Here is a 15671-nt window from a genome sequence, read left to right as displayed (position 1 = left end):
AGAACAGTTTTAAAATCTTTGGCACAGAAGGGAAGAGGGTAGGCTAAGCCAAAGATGTGTGAAAATCCCTTATAGAAACTCACCATTTTATAAGCTGAGAGAGAGAGAGAGAGAGAGAGAGAGAGAGAGAGAGAGAGAGAGAGAGAGAGAGAGAGAGATTCGCCCTGAATGGCTTGACTTGGGTTATTACATGCAACTCTCAGGGCTGGGTGTGGGATACCTCCCACAAGTTATTGCTTGGGAAGGATCCAGAGGTCTCTAAAATAATACAAGCTATTGCCACTGGTCTTGGCTGTCCACCAGGACTAAATGGGGAGACCCTATTGCTGAAGACAAGATATCCACTGGTTATAGAACATAGGAAAATCAGGCTGCAACTTGACCTGAAATTTTTCTTCCTGCTCATCAGTTTAATAGTGCTGGAAGGTGATATGCAGGGCAAAAGACACACCCGGAGGGAAGACAGCAATGGTCTTAGCTAGTGCTGGACCCCGAATGCTACAAAACTGACTTGCCAGGCAAAAGATGCTTACTTGTGCAATAGTGGCATGAAGGTTAAGGGGGCAATTAATCACTTTCAGATTAGATGTGAGGCCTGCTCCACAGGAGGGAATGCGTGACAGGTACTATAAATCTGGTCGAAAGTCAAAGGCTTGAGAGATCACAGGCCCCAGAGGGGAACTTGGTGTTTTGTTAAAAGGAAGATGTTCTCAAAATTGCCTTCTTAATATTTATGTTCATGCCCATAATCTAATGCTACTCTTAGCCTTTGCCAGAGAAGCCTCTTGCTGCTGCGCGCACCAATGCAGAGCCTGCCTAAGTGCTGAGAGCAGCTGCCTGCTGGGTGCTCAGCACTAAACAGGACATTTACATCAACACCATCAGCCTAGGTTCAGGAACACTTTTGGAAGAGGGAGGCAGAAAGAATGTAAGAGTCAGAGGACGGGAGGTGTGCTGCACCATGCTGTCTTCTGCTCACGACAGGGCCACTGTCCTCACAAAGTCACTACAGTTCAGGATCTGTACAAGGTTAAGTTAAAAAAAAAAAAAAAAAAAAAGGCATCCAACATCCTAATAGGTAGCAATGGCTGGCCTCAATTTTGGGAAAGAGGGAGGGAGGGACATGAAGGAAGAGGTGTGAATAGGAAGTTGGGGTTAGGTCAGATTTAAAAAAAAAATTCATAGGCTTTAAATCATGTTATACTCTGTAGCTGTGGTGCTTAATTAGATGTTTTGGCACCAATAACACAGATAATTAAAACCCAACACAAATTATCTGTATTCATGCTTGCCTAATGAACATCCATCAACTATATAATGTTATCATGGTCTTATAAAGAAACACTTTTTCAGAGATATTTTACCAGGTACCCAGCAGGCTTTGAATCTGCAATCCTCCTGCCTCACCCTCTCAACTGGCGGCACGTATCACCACACCTTTAAAGATGCTTTAAAGACTTTGTGATCTGAAATGTTGAGTTCCATTCTGTTGCCTCAGCCGACCAAGTCAATTCGGCATTCATATGGCCAGCTCACCCTCCTTCAACAGGATAAACATCTTCAGCTGAACGACAGATCCCAAGATGAAAAACACTGTGGGACACTGGCGTGGTTCGCCCAAAGATGGCCATGAAAGAAATATCAACTGTGCGCCAGGCACTAGGATCAGGGAAATGCGGGTAGCGAAAATGCCCTAATGTTAAGTAGCTTCCAGACTAATATTGTGGCAATTGTCAATGCCCATGTAAGCCATGGGACAGATTGCTGCCACAGGCACCCTGACTTCATTTTCCCCCAAGGTTATTTGACCCTCTTTTGTAATGAACAATAACCTCTCAAAAGAATCACATTGATATTTTTTCTTCTGTCTTAAACAAGAGGCCTATTCATAAATCTAACACAGTTTATTAAATCCTACCTACCTTGATTTGTAAGTCCATGGAAACAAACCCCGAGTCTTTGAAGAAACTAACTCTCAACTACTGATGTGTGAGGTTTCTGACAGCTTACCTAAATAAATGACTAAGGGAATTCTAGCAGTGGAACAAGAGTGGTATGCGGGCACACCTAAGGACCCGATCCTAGCCCAGGGAGCTGCTTACCTTAAACCAAAACAGACTGGGATGTTTACTTTTGCAGCTGTGTAACTAGCACGCCTCAATAGGGACACAGCTTAACATGATTTTCTGTTGGGTCATTTTAAACATGAGGACGTACTTTTCCATTGGAGTTTGCTCTGGAACACTTTATGAAGGGGAAACAAGAAAACCACTGGATTAAAAGCATAGCAGCATTGGATTAAGTGTCATGTAATGAATGTGAGACTACATAGAGGGCTGGAACACAGCATTCAGGTACCTTTCCCATCTTTGGTCCTTCCACAGGGCACAACTTGTGAGGACTGGAGACTTTGGGACATTTTGAACAGAGAGACAACACTGGGGCTCTAAGGACACTAAAAGCCATGAATACAGCTCCAGCCCAAGGTGAGCCTGTGATGCTAAGCAACCTGCCCCACCTCTGAAGAAAGAATCATCTTTCAACACATCTGCAAAGTTTCCGTGGCAACCAAACCCACAGTGCACTGCCGTCTTCAGAGGTTCAGATCTAGGTATCAGGGACACAGGAATTTTGTTCAGTCTTCATAACTACAATTACTATGTCAGTAGTAGCTTGTTGACCCAGGAACTGTGTGCTCTATGTTGGCCAGCATGCTTAGCAGTGAGGAGAAAGATGATTAAGGCTGGACACTGTCCTTGAGTCCAAGGAGACAGAAGTGCAAGAGCCAGATACCAGTACGCTGAGTCCACCATCTCCTTGACCACAGGGGAAGCAACATGACTTGGTGCTAAGGAAAAACTGCACCAGGAAAGCATTAGCAACTTATCAGACAAACCTAACAAATTAGCTATTGACTGTCAATTTTAAGAATCCAATGGGAAATGTTTAGAATCCCCCACAATGAGCAATCTACAAGAAAAGAACAGCTTTTTTAGGGCATAAAAAGAACAATCAGTTCCATATGGGGGGGGGGGAAAGCTTGTGAAGGAAGTGTTTGTAAGCAGAATTATGTGCGGCATGGAAAAGAGCTGACCAAGTGGTAGATGCACACCGAAAGGCAGAGAGATGGTAAGCAATAGGGCCACAGAAGCTGAGGACTGCCAGGGGGCGGAGGCAGGGACCGGCCCTACAGATCAAGCGAAGTGGAAGCAGGGGACCAAGGAGCAGTGCACACAAAACGCATCAGGGAGCAAGGTTATGAGGCATTACAGGCCAACCACAGAGCTGGGACTTTACGCCACAGGGGGCACAGAGGGGGGCAGGAGGAGTCCATGAAAGATGGAACAGCTCAATTGCAGAGGCCGTACAGAAGCATTATAGTTTAAATCATATTGGCTTCTGGCACACAACCGTTTTATCAAGAAGGAATATTTCAAGACGTAACAGCAGAAATCAATGTGTCGAATCTCTGTCCAGCGGTTTGATAAAAACACGAATAACAAAAAGAGCAGCGTCTAAATGTACCCATGGATCACCACGACACAACCCAGGCGACAGCCTATGTAAAAGGCTGTTTGTGACAGGCGTGACACACTGCGAGCGCTCAATACGTAGACACTATAGCTACATGCAGATGATGGGGACTATGGGGAATGGGGGTGGGGGAAGCTAAGTTATCACTAACTAAAAGGGTATCAAGAAATTACGGAAATAGCCAGGTTACATCTAGTTTGAAGAAAAAAAGAAAGAAAAAGAAAGTCAATTAATCAGCTATCCTGAGATTAGTGATAGCTTAACTGGCAAGGCAAGCTAAGCTGAGTGATCAGGGAGACTAGCCCTTAACGTCCATACATGTTTCCTGCTCTACATCACTGCTGCTGAACTGGAGAGCTGCCAACTCAGCAAGCAAAGGCATGTGTCCTTGAATGGCAATCTTCTCAAGTCCATTTATTCCCGGTAACAAAGTCATGAATGACCCGTAGCACTAGGTCTTATATGGCGAGCGTGCAGTATTTATAAGCATCAGTGTGTTAATAATAAATCAATAGATGCTGTAAAATGTGCTGCTGGGTAACGTAATAAGCAAAATGTAAGCTGAGGTACTAAAACGTTGAGCAATCCAGCATGCACAACCAGAACACTTCATGGCCAGAACAGAAGTGAGTAGGTGGTTATGGGGGTTGGGGGTGGGGGACAGAATTAACATAGACAAGTAAGCCCTAAAAACCGATTTTCAAAAGTGTAGAAGGTGGGTAATATGGGCAAAGATCAAATACTCACTGCACATTATGTCTATGCACACGCCACTCATCAAACTATAAACATCCAAACCATTCACTTTCTTAGAAATGGCTCGTTGATGGGACAGTGGAAGACGGGCTTTTTAACCACGCACCAGATGGCTGGTAGGCACAGCTGCAGAAGCCCGAGGCATCAATGAGAACAATGTCAGAGCACAGAGACCCCCCCAAAGAACTCAGTCCAAAAGGAAAGCTCAAAGTAGATTAGCTTCAGCTACCCTGAAGGGTGCACCGGGTTTGAAGACGCTTAGCAACTATCTAAATCAGTGGTTCTCACCCTTCCTAATGCTGTGGCCCTTTAATACAGTTCCTCGGTGGTGCGCTGACCCCCAACCATAAAACTATTTTCGTTGCTACTTAGTAACAGCAACCTCACTACCGTTGGGAATTTTAATGTAAATATCCGTGTTTTCCTAAGGTCTTAGGTGCCCTCTGCGAAAAGGCTGCTCTGTAGACCCTCAAAAGGTCGCAACCCACAGGTTGAGAACCGCTGATCTAAAGCACTGTCTCCACAGTTGTGGTGTATGGACGCTGCGCCCTCGACATTCCAGAGGCACAATTTTCACTGACACTGCATGTGCCTTTCATTGCAAACATGGGTGAGGCACATGCCAATCCTGGTGCTGAAACACAGCGTGTGACTCTGAGGAAACAAGGCCAAGGTAGGATTCAAGCCTCCAAGGAAGCCCAAGCCAGGCAGGAGTCTTCAGGTGGTCTTCCTTGGAGCATCCCTCTGCATGCCACAGCAAGAAAGTGAGACGCTATCCAAATTTCTGCTGCTGTGTACCCAAAGTAGCGCTGGGTGAGCTCCTTAACCTCTTCATAAATGCTGGCTCGCCAGACCCACAGGCAAAACGCCTGGTGGTTGTAAAAATTAATACGTAAATTCACATAAAATGCTTACGACAGTTCCAAAAGTGGCTGTTGCTTACTTTTCTGTGATTTTTTTTCTCTTTTGTCTTGATTCAGGGAAAGGGGGGTCTTACTATGTGTATGGCCCTGGCTGGCTTCGAACTTGTAACTGGCTGTGTTTCATTACACTGATGCACACCATGTTCCTGTACTATGCTACAGAACCCTGTTTTATACCCTCCAGCTCCACCCTCCCCACCCCCCTCCCCACTCCCACTTCACTTGAAACCTGAGGGAGGAGGGCAACAGAGAGGGCACTACTGAGGTCTCCTTCAGGGTACACAACCTTGAAGGACAGACCTCCACTCCTGCCTGGCTCTTCACTGAGCACTTAAGAGCAACTTAGTAAGTACTACACAAACAACCAAAGAATAGTGACCCCTTGTTTCCTTTCCAAACAGAAGGGAGTTTCCTGGATTGCTAATTAGATTTCACTTCCACCTTGTTTTAAAAAAAAAAAAAAAAAAAAAAAGCCTCCAGCCTCAGGAGCATTTCCTGCCCCTAAGGAGAGGCTACCTGACCTTGCCTGAGCCAAACACAGCCACCCCCCACCCCCCCATCAAAGATGATTCCTGCCCCAGCCTACCTTTGCATCTCCCTGTGGCTGAGAACTAAATTTCTTTCTCAACTTTGCTAGAACAAAAAAAGAAAAAAAAAGGAGGGGGGGGGGGTTGGGGGGAGCAAAGGAACAGCAGCTGCTGCCACTTAAGGGAGGAGAGTGCAACACAAAAGCCCTTTCACCAGCAAATTTCTTACCTCCCTAACAGGCCTCCCACCAGTATCTCTTTTAAGTTCTTGTCGCCAGAAATTTTAGACCCAGTTCCAAGGAGGGGAATGGGCTCCCAGCGCAGTCACCAGCCTACTGAGGGCTGCTGCTGCCTCTGAGCAGACCCTGCCGTTACACCGCTGTGGGCCACCCGGCTCCTGGAGGCAGTCATGGCCCGGGAGGACCCTCCACATGTTGCCTGTTAGGAGAAGGAAAAAATAACCCCAAGGCCTAGGATATACATGCACAATATCCTGCATTATTAGGGAAAGGCGGTCTTAAAACCTGAACAAGTAACGACACAATAATAATGTATTCAGACTTCCAGAACATTCTTCCTCTCCATGAGGTCCTCAGTCGGGTTGGCCTGAACTAGAATTCGTTCCGCGTTCCGCTTCCACCACAGAAATGCAGTCATCCAGTGTCCACCTCACAGTAGCAGGCCAGGGGCCAACCTCCAGAGGAACAATACCAACATCAGTGACTAAGACGTTCGCATAAAGAGAGCACCACCCTACTTCCCCCTTAAGAGAAAGACAGTCTGGTCCTCAGCCAGGTCTCATGGAGGGAACCCAGCTACTCAGGAAACTGGGGCAGTAGTGACCACAGACCACAAGTTCAAGGCCTACCTGGGCCACTTAGCAAGGCCCTATAGCAAAATTTGAAATCAAAGTTCTGAGAATACAGCTCACGGCAAAGTGTTTGCCTGGAAGGAAGGAAGGAAGGAAGGAAGGAAGGAAGGAAGGAAGGAAGGAAGGAAGGAAGATGCAGCCTTCACTTTCTCTCCCACATCTCATGTATGGTGATTTCTCTTGTCACAACAGCTAGGTTTCCATATTAACCCATTCCAACTTCTCCACGGAAACATAATTTTCAATTCTGAAACCATGACTGACAGTCTGCAAGTAGCACAGCATCAGTAAGCTTACAATCTAATCTTACCTTAGTTGACAGAGCACAGACTCCTGCTCCCCCAAAGAAGCAGTTAGGACCAGGAACACTCTGAGCTGTTCCAGCAACAAGCCAAGCCCATCCCAAGCCACCGTGGAAGGAAGAAGAAGTGTGCCCCCGGGTATCAGACTGCCCAGCCCACCGTGGGGAAGACCCAAGTAAGCAATGCTTTCAACACAAGTGCCCATTAATGTTTAAAAAACAAACAAGCAAACAAACAAAAAGTGGACTAAGCATTTCTGCAAACTGGCTTAGCTTTCGAAATTTAGAAAATGATGCAAGATCTTGGTCCCCAGGCAGTCACAGATATATGGTGGGGGACAAGAGAGCCGAACAATTCATTCCACAAGTGTACAGAAGGGAGGCTTCTTTGTTTTCTGTTTCGTCGAAGCTCGCGTAAAACAAAGCAACCAGGAGCACAAAGGAAGAAATGAGAGGAAAGCTGAATATAAAGTTGCCGAGCCAAGATGTAAACAGGAACTCAGACATGCTTCAAAGATCCTTCAGGAAGTGTTTCTATTAATTCCTGTTTAGAATCCGCAGCAAGGATGGTGAGTGTGAGAGTGTGAGTGTGTGTGTGTGTGTGTGTGTGTGTGTGTGTGTGTGTGTGTGTAAAACAGGTGTGTGCTGGTGGGCACGCACATGCCCGTGCTCTCGGGAGCTAGAGTGAGATATTTTCTGAGATGGTCTCTCAAGGAACCTGAAGTTAATTGAGTTGGTCAGGCTGTCCGGCCAATGAGCTTCAAGATCTGGCAGGCTCTACCCCACCCTAGGACCAGGCTAGGGGCCAGCGCCACCCTGACTGGATATGCTTGCATGGGTACTGGGGGGGTGGGGCGGGGTGTAAGCTCTCTAAGTGGCACACATTCTCCCTACTGCGCCACTTCCCCAGTCCCTTAGGCGATTTCAAGAACTGTAATTATAGCGCTGGAAATTGGTACTTAGAGGAGACTATCTTTCCACGGAGTTTTTCCACAGAATGTTCTACCTCTTGCAAACCGTAAGGGGCAGAGTGATCACACAGGCCAGGATCTGTGAGAGTAGCTGAGAGCCGGAGGCTGCTCAGAATAACACGCAGAAAGACAGCAGGTGGGCAGGTGAATGTCGCACCTCATGCTGCAACTACTCATTACCTCCCCGAAATGCAATTAGCAAAATATGTAAGAAACTCAAAACTGTTAAGACTGTGTAGTGTGGTCACGTGTTTTACGGCGCCCATGGAATTTATTTTTTAATTACTATTTTTGTGGGCATTTGAAATCGAAGAATCTTAAACAGAGCAAGAATTAGATTCAGGTTGCTGAACTGTTCTCTGGCCTGTGAAAAGTACATAAAGACATGCATATCTGATAGTGTTGAAATAGCTGAAGCCACCACAGAAGGCTGCTCAGATTACCCAATCAGCGAGAGCAGCTGAAAGCTGGAAGGCAAGAAGCAGATTGGTAAGGTTCTCGGTCTGGAGACCAAGCGTCTCTGCTGCACTGATTAAAACAACTAACCCAGAGCAACCTGGGAGGAAAGGGTCTGCGCGACCTCCAGGTCACACTCCATCCTTGAGGAAAGCCGGAACTAAAGGAAAGCCCGTGGAGGGACACTGTTCTCTCTGTCTTACCTCAAAAGGCTTGCTCAGCTTGCTCTCTTACACAACCCAAGATCACCTGCCCAGTGGTGGCAACACCCATAGTGGGCTGGGCAGGGCTCTCCCGTATCTATCAACAATCAAGAAAATGCCACGGCAGGTATGCCCAGGGGCCAGTCAGATAGAGGCACGTATTTAATTTAGAGTCCCGACCCCATAGATGACTTTTCAAGTTGACAGAAAAAAAAAAGAAAGAAAGAAAGAAAAGAAAAGAAAAAAAACAAAACCCAACTAGCACCACAGGCACTGATCACTTAGCGCACTATCAGATGAACTGTGGCAGTGGGCACCTGACTTCAGACAGTCCTTTTCCAGCTTACTTGCATTTTAGAGACATTTTCTGTGAGGTTCCCCGTCTTCCCAAATTGTTCCTACTCTTCTTCACTGGACAGAAATCTTTCTATACCTCTTTACTGGCCAAAGTAAATAAATATTTTGCTAATTTTAGCTCTGTGTGTGTGTGTGTGTGTGTGTGTGTGTGTATATGTATGTGTACATGTGACTGCAGGTACCTGTGTCGGTGTGTATGCAGGTGTGTGGAAGCCACGGGTGTGTTCTCCAATCTCCCTCTAAACTTACTTTTTTTAAAAAAATATATATATTTATTTGGGGACTAAATGAACTCTGGTTGTCAGGCATGGTGCAGCGCCCCACCTATTGAGCCATCTTGCAGCACCCCGCCCCCCCTTCATCTTATTTTTCTGAGACAGGGTCTCTCACAGACTGCTTCCACTTAGGGAGGCTGGCCAGATAAATAGCTCCACCGAGTCTGACTCATGAGGACTGGGGATACAGACAATGGCTCCTGTATCCATCTTTTTTTACTTGGTGATTTTTACTTGGAATCCAAAATCACATCTTCATGCCTCAATAGCAAGCACTTTCCTAAGTAACCCATAGCCCCAGACTTAATCTTAGCACTTCTGCATAAAACATGGATTTTTTTTTCTGAAGAAACTTAACACTTAACATCAACTCTCCTGGCTAGAAATCTACAAAATTACTAGGTCAGATAATTTTACGGCCCAGCTTACATGTTTTAATGTAATGGTTCAATGTCTAACAAGTACATTTTACTTATACAATTTCAGAAAACATATGCATGTACCTACCACACAGGCAGAGTGTTCCTCTGTAAAACAAGAATGACAGAGAAATGGCTTAAAGCATCCTAGCTGTAACTCTCACCGTTAAATATCCTTATAAAAACATGTAGCTGTCTCTCAAACACTAACCAATCTCACCACCCAGAATCCTGGTACCCCACCTTCCCTCCCACTAAATTACCACTGGAAAAAGTCCGGCCCCAACTGACCGCTGCACACTGCTATGGGTCTATTTCAGGATCCTGTCCTGTTTGCTTGGCTCTCTCCTACTTCTCCCCATTTGGAAACAGGAACAACCCCATCCCTTAAATATATAGGTGGAAGAAAAAAAAAAAAAAACGGTTTCTGAGTGATCCTTTAAAAAGGCAATGAAAGCTATTTTCATTTTTTTTTTTTTAAGCCAAAAGTCAGTGCTCACAATTTAAGTCACGAAGAGAATGCAAATTAAGGCTCAAATTATATTTTCTGACTCAACTTTTAACTTCTAACAGCTCCTTATAGGCTTTGAAATTTATGTTGGGGGGTGGGGATAGGGGAAAGAGGTAAGAATAACTTCCCAGAAAATGCACAGGAAAAGTATCGCTTTCAACCTTAACTTCTGAGTAGCTTTCTATATTCTGATTTATTTTGGACACCCCCACCCCCACCCGCATCCCCACCCCCACCATAAAGAGAGTCTACTCTTCAGGAGACTGATTACCAAACACTATTGACTATGCCATTTTCCTCTGCCTTAAACTAATTCTGAGAAGCCTACCTGAGTGATGCTACTGAAATATAATCAATTAGGGGACAACCCCTTGATTAACGGAAAACGTAATTTTAAAAAGCCTGCAGCCTTCAAATTCTGTCCTCAGGTCTGTCCTCCACATCTGTGTGCACCCTTAGATGGCAGTACAGGGTCTAGGGTGAAGGATGGCTAAAATTCTATGGGCTTTCTTGTCTTATGTGTGGGGCATTACCAAACATACCATGTTTTTTGGGGGGTTTTTTGTTTGGTTGGTTGGTTGGTTGGGTTTTTTTTTAAATACCAAGTTTTAACATAATAAAAAGGTCTTTTTAGAATGGATAGATCTGTGAAAAGGAAACCACCGAACTGAGGACCACCTAGCCCTGACTGGTGCCGGAATGAATATTCAGTTTGCCTATTTAGCACACTCAGAGGGCAGGGCAGTCCAAGCCAAAATTTTCATCAATTCACCCATTTTTTATGTTACTGTTTATTGAGCAGCTATTGTGCACTGGGCACTCTGGGCTAGATGTTGGAGGTTTAAAAAAAAAAAAAAATGCCTGCCCTATAAAGCTCACATCCCATCTTCAGAATCCTGATTTGTAAGTACAGATCTGTAGACACAAAGGAAAACAGTTCACACTCAAGATCTGGCTACTAGCAGGAGAAGGGGCACGCCTTTAATCTCAGCACTCAGGAGGCAGAGGCAGGTGGATCTGAGTCGGAGTCCAGCCCAGTCTACAGAGTAAGTTCCAAGATAGCCAGGGCTATACCGAGATAACCTGTCTCAAAAAACCACAAGCAGCAGCAGCAGCAGCAACAACAACAACAAAAACAACAAATCCTCCCTACTTTGGAGATTCCACTTTTAGAATACATTCTGGAATACATTCCAGAAGAAGGTATAGCCAGACACTGCCACACTTCCAAAAACCATTAATAAATCCAACACATTTTACGACTTCCTCACACAAACCCTGATATAATCAAACCTTGTGTAGAGTGCTTGCCTACCATACAGAGGGTCCTAGGTTCAATGCCCAGTCTCACAAAGCATAACAGAAGAAAATTAAAAACAGAATGCCTTCATTTTATAGATAAAAGGGAGATTATTTTAAGAATGGTTTCCCTTGTCCAAGATCATGACTGAAAGAAAAGCTGTACGGCAGGTCTTTTAAGTCCAACATGTCGCTACCCTACAATGGCCTCTCAAAGCCTGAAGGAGGTAAAGCAGACGATAAACAAGTTTTGGCACATAGACGTCTCTGGTACACTGCATAATTGCCCTGTAGAAGGCATGCCAAGTGGTGGTGTTACTGTACCAGCTTGCAAGCTTAACACCGTGCGACACCCAAACCAGAATGCTTTTCAGAGTCACTACAAAACCACAATGATGATCCTGATCACTTAAAAGACCATTTCTCTTTTCTTCTGCTCATCTTATACACTTAATCAGTTCCTTCAGGTCCGGCCTCTCGTGGCTTTACTGCGTGTTTCTTCATAACCCTAAAGGACAAAACCATCGGTACATCGATGCCGAGCCCTAACAGAAACCTTCCGGGAATTACGAAGCAAAGGGAGAGACAGGAGGAAGTGTAAGCAGAGCCAACGGAGGAAGTGACAACAGTTACTTGCCTGTTTCTTCGTCTATCCTGAAAACACCAACACCAGAACCATCTCTAATGGAGTACCGGATCTCTCCATCTCTCCCACTGTCCTCATCATGAGCCGACACGGTCATTACAGATGAGCCAAGGGGGACATCTTCCTTCACGACCCCCTTCTCCACGAAGCTGGAAAACACTGGCGGATGTAAGTTCTCATTCACATCAACAACCTCAACCTCCACAGAGCAAGTGGAGTACAGCGACACCGGCTTCCCTTTGTCTTTGGCCCTCACGGTGAGGTTGTAGACTTGCTTCTTCTCAAAGTCCAGCTGCTGGACAATTCTAACAGCTCCACTGAGTTTATCCACATCAAAGTGGCCGTCTCCGTGGTCCAGAAGGCTGTATCTCACCTGGCTGGACTGACCCACATCAGGATCGTAGGCTTCTAACCACATGACTATGGTTCCTTCGGGAAGATCTTCCCGAACTCTGACTGAGTAATTAGGCGGAATGAACCTAGGCGGGTTGTCATTAACATCATCTAGTGACACTTTCAAAAGCACAGTGGAGAACAACCGAGGTTCCTCTGTGGCTTGGTCCCTGGCTTCGATCTTTAAGTAGTGCACATGCTGCTCTTCACGGTCCAAAGGCTGGATAATCTTCACCACACCAGTCACGCTGTCAATGGAAAACTTCTCTGTGTCAGTAAGAATAGCGTAGGTCACGTGTCCACTGGGGCCCAGATCTTTATCGGTGGCTTCAACCTGGATGATGTCACTATTTATCTCCTTGTCCTCGCTCACTTCAACAAAATAGCTCTCCTGTAAAAACTCAGGTGGGTTATCGTTAGCATCCAGAACTGTGATGTCTAGAAGGCGCCACGCAGCCCTCTGAGGTATACCGAGGTCATACACCGTGATGTTCAGGGTGTATCTGTCTGTTACTTCACGGTCAAGTGGAGTTAGGACTTTGAGCATGCCTGTTTCCATGTCGATGATAAAGCAACTGTCATCATTTCCTCCGGAAATAGCGTAAACAAGCTTTCCGTTGAAGCCAGAGTCGAGGTCAGTAGCATTCATGGAAAGAATACTGGCACCCGCGGGCAGGTTCTCCTTCACCTCAATCGCAGCTGGAAGGGTATTCCTAAACTGTGGGGCGTGGGCATTGACGGAGTGAGAATCGAAGAAGATATCCTCTCCCTGCTCCCCCTGATTGTGCAATTTATTCGCCTGCAGGAGTTTCTCTGCCAGCATTTTGGCAACGCCGGTCTCTTCACACCGCAAGTTTACCGGCTTGCGGCTGGCAGCCACCGTCAGGTTGATATATAACGGCGTGGCAAAATTTTCTCCATCTGTAGCTGTGATTCTCAGACTGTGAAAAGAAACCTTTGCTCCCAAGCCATCCACTAGCGAGTGCTTTAAGGATAGTACCCCAGAGCTCGGGTTTAAGCCAAACAGATCCAACTCGTTTCCGGCTTCAATCTGGTACCGCACCAACTGCAGCTCGTCAGCGTCGATCGCGGAAACCGTGGTTATCTGCTCCCCAACACCTAGGTCTCTGGGAATTGTCCCTTCACAGTTTATCTTCTCAAACAAGGGGGTGTTGTCATTCAGGTTATTGAGAGTGATCGTGGTGAGGACTTCAACTTCCCGGCGGTATGGCAAGCCCCAGTCCGAGGCACGAATCCTTAGCGTGTAAACCCGAGGCATCAGCTCATAGTCCAGGGTCTCTGACGTGCTCACGGTACCCGTAAAGTGGTCGATGACAAACGGCACGTGATTTAAGTTTGCAATACTGTAAGTGACGTAGCCGTTCTCCCCTTCGTCGGGGTCTACCGCGCTGACCCTCATGACAGTGGTGCCGACGGGCGCGTTCTCATCAAAGGAGGCTTTGTACGCCGTCTGCGTAAACTCTGGGGGGTTGCTGTTTGTACCTAAGACTTTCACCACAACTCTGGTGGACGCTTTTCTGTCACTTGTCGTCACTTCAAGTTCAAAATGGGATGTATGTTGCCTTTTAATTGGCTCTAGGATGGAAATGAGACCCGTGTTGTGATTTAAGCTGAATTTAGGTTTCCCGGGAGCACTTTTAAAAATGTACCTGGTGTGGGTGTAACTAGGAACGGCTTTGATCAGGACCACAGGTGTGTGTGGAGGGGCAAATTCGCTGATCTCAGCTCTGTAAACATCCGTTTCAAACTTGACCGGCCCAGCTCTGAACAGCGGAGAGATGACATGAATTACTTTCACTGGAGAAAACTGGGGAGGAGTTCCTTTGTCTTTCGCCTGTAGCGTCAGATTGTACCCGTAAGGACGGCTGTCCCAGTCGATCTCCGCATTGGCTTTCACTTTGAATGCTTTACTCCCTGGGAATGACCTCACTGTTTTAAACTGCTGAAGAAGGTCGCCAGCCACAATGCTTAAAGATGCTATCTCCCCATTGGTACCCTGATCACAGTCCTCCACGGTGACAATAGCATATGTTGGGTCCTTGTCCAGCTCAGAGGGCGACAGGGTCACTGCTGTTATCACAGGAGCACACTCGTTGGCCTGTTCCACGTGAACTGTCAGCTTGGCCATGCTGCTGACCCCACTGCTACCGTACAGTTTCATCCCCCGGTCCACGGCCAGAATCTCCAGCTCATAGAGCTGGGTCTCCAGGAAATCCAGCTTGCCAGTTAAAACAACCACACCACTGGTTGGGTGAATGGCAAACATGTCAGTCCGATCTTTAAAACTGTAGTAAAATTCACCGTTGGTTCCAATATCCGCATCCGTGGCACTGACTCTTGCAATGCTGGTCCTTATGGCTGTGTTTTCGGGCAAAGAAACGCTGTAAGAGGTGGGCGAGAATAGTGGCCTTAAGTCGTTTGTATCCAGCACCTGTACCCTGACCTTGGTTCGGGCCTCGGCGTCGGTGTTTTTTTCAACTGCTTTGATAATCAGTGTGTAATGGTCTCTCACTTCTCTATTAAGGTTGGCTGTATTTCCTCCTTTGGTCCTTATTCTTAGAAAGCAAAAGTCTCCCAGAACGTACTCTTCTGCTTTGAACAGGTTTTCACTGTCTCCTGAGATGATTTTGTACTTTATTTCCCATGAGGGGTCTAAGATGTAGATGCCCATCTTTCTAGGGTGGCCGACGTAGGTTTTTGCTGCGGAGTTCTCGTGCACGGTGACATTGTACTGGATGTGTGAAAACTGGATAGAAGGGCTTGGTTCAAGTCTTTGGCTGCCATCACTGTTTCCAAAATGCTGAAGAAAGAGAAGCAGAGGCAGAAGCGAGGCCAAGTGTCTCCCCATTGTTAACACTCCGTGGCCTGTAACAGAAGAAGGAAGAAGTGTTACTTGAGGGGTGGGGGAGGAATAAGTTGTAAATGTAAACTGTATGCATTTAAGGAAGCATTTCCCACCCACATAGGATATAAGTAAATGCTTTCCATCAAAAACAGCAACAGTCTAACAAGTCTAGAATTATGGTTGACACCAAGTTTTTCTTCTTCTTATTGTTTTCATGTGTACAGGTACATGCATGCCTGTGAACAGGTGTGTATTTATGCACATGCATATCATGCCCAAAGAGGTCAGGAGTGGAGGTTGGATGCCCTGGAAACGTAGTTACAGATAGCTGTTAGCTACCATGTGGGTGCTGGGATTCAAACT

General features: G+C 46.1%; 1 protein-coding gene across 1 annotated transcript in view; it reads right to left on the bottom strand.

Moving 5' to 3' along the window:
• The window catches only part of Fat1 (FAT atypical cadherin 1), a 105275-nt gene extending 89964 nt beyond the window's left edge, over positions 1-15311 (bottom strand). Inside the window, exon 1 of the mRNA XM_051169780.1 lies at positions 12041-15311. Within this exon, the coding sequence (XP_051025737.1) occupies positions 12041-15311 (3271 nt within the window). The remainder of the gene's footprint in view (positions 1-12040) is intronic.
• Positions 15312-15671: the final 360 nt, after the last annotated feature.

Source organism: Acomys russatus, chromosome 27 (assembly GCF_903995435.1).
Source record: "Acomys russatus chromosome 27, mAcoRus1.1, whole genome shotgun sequence".
In the NCBI taxonomy this organism is placed as follows: domain Eukaryota; kingdom Metazoa; phylum Chordata; class Mammalia; order Rodentia; family Muridae; genus Acomys; species Acomys russatus.
The sequence above is the reverse complement of the archived record's forward strand: the minus strand, read 5'-3'. Positions and strand labels throughout refer to the sequence as shown.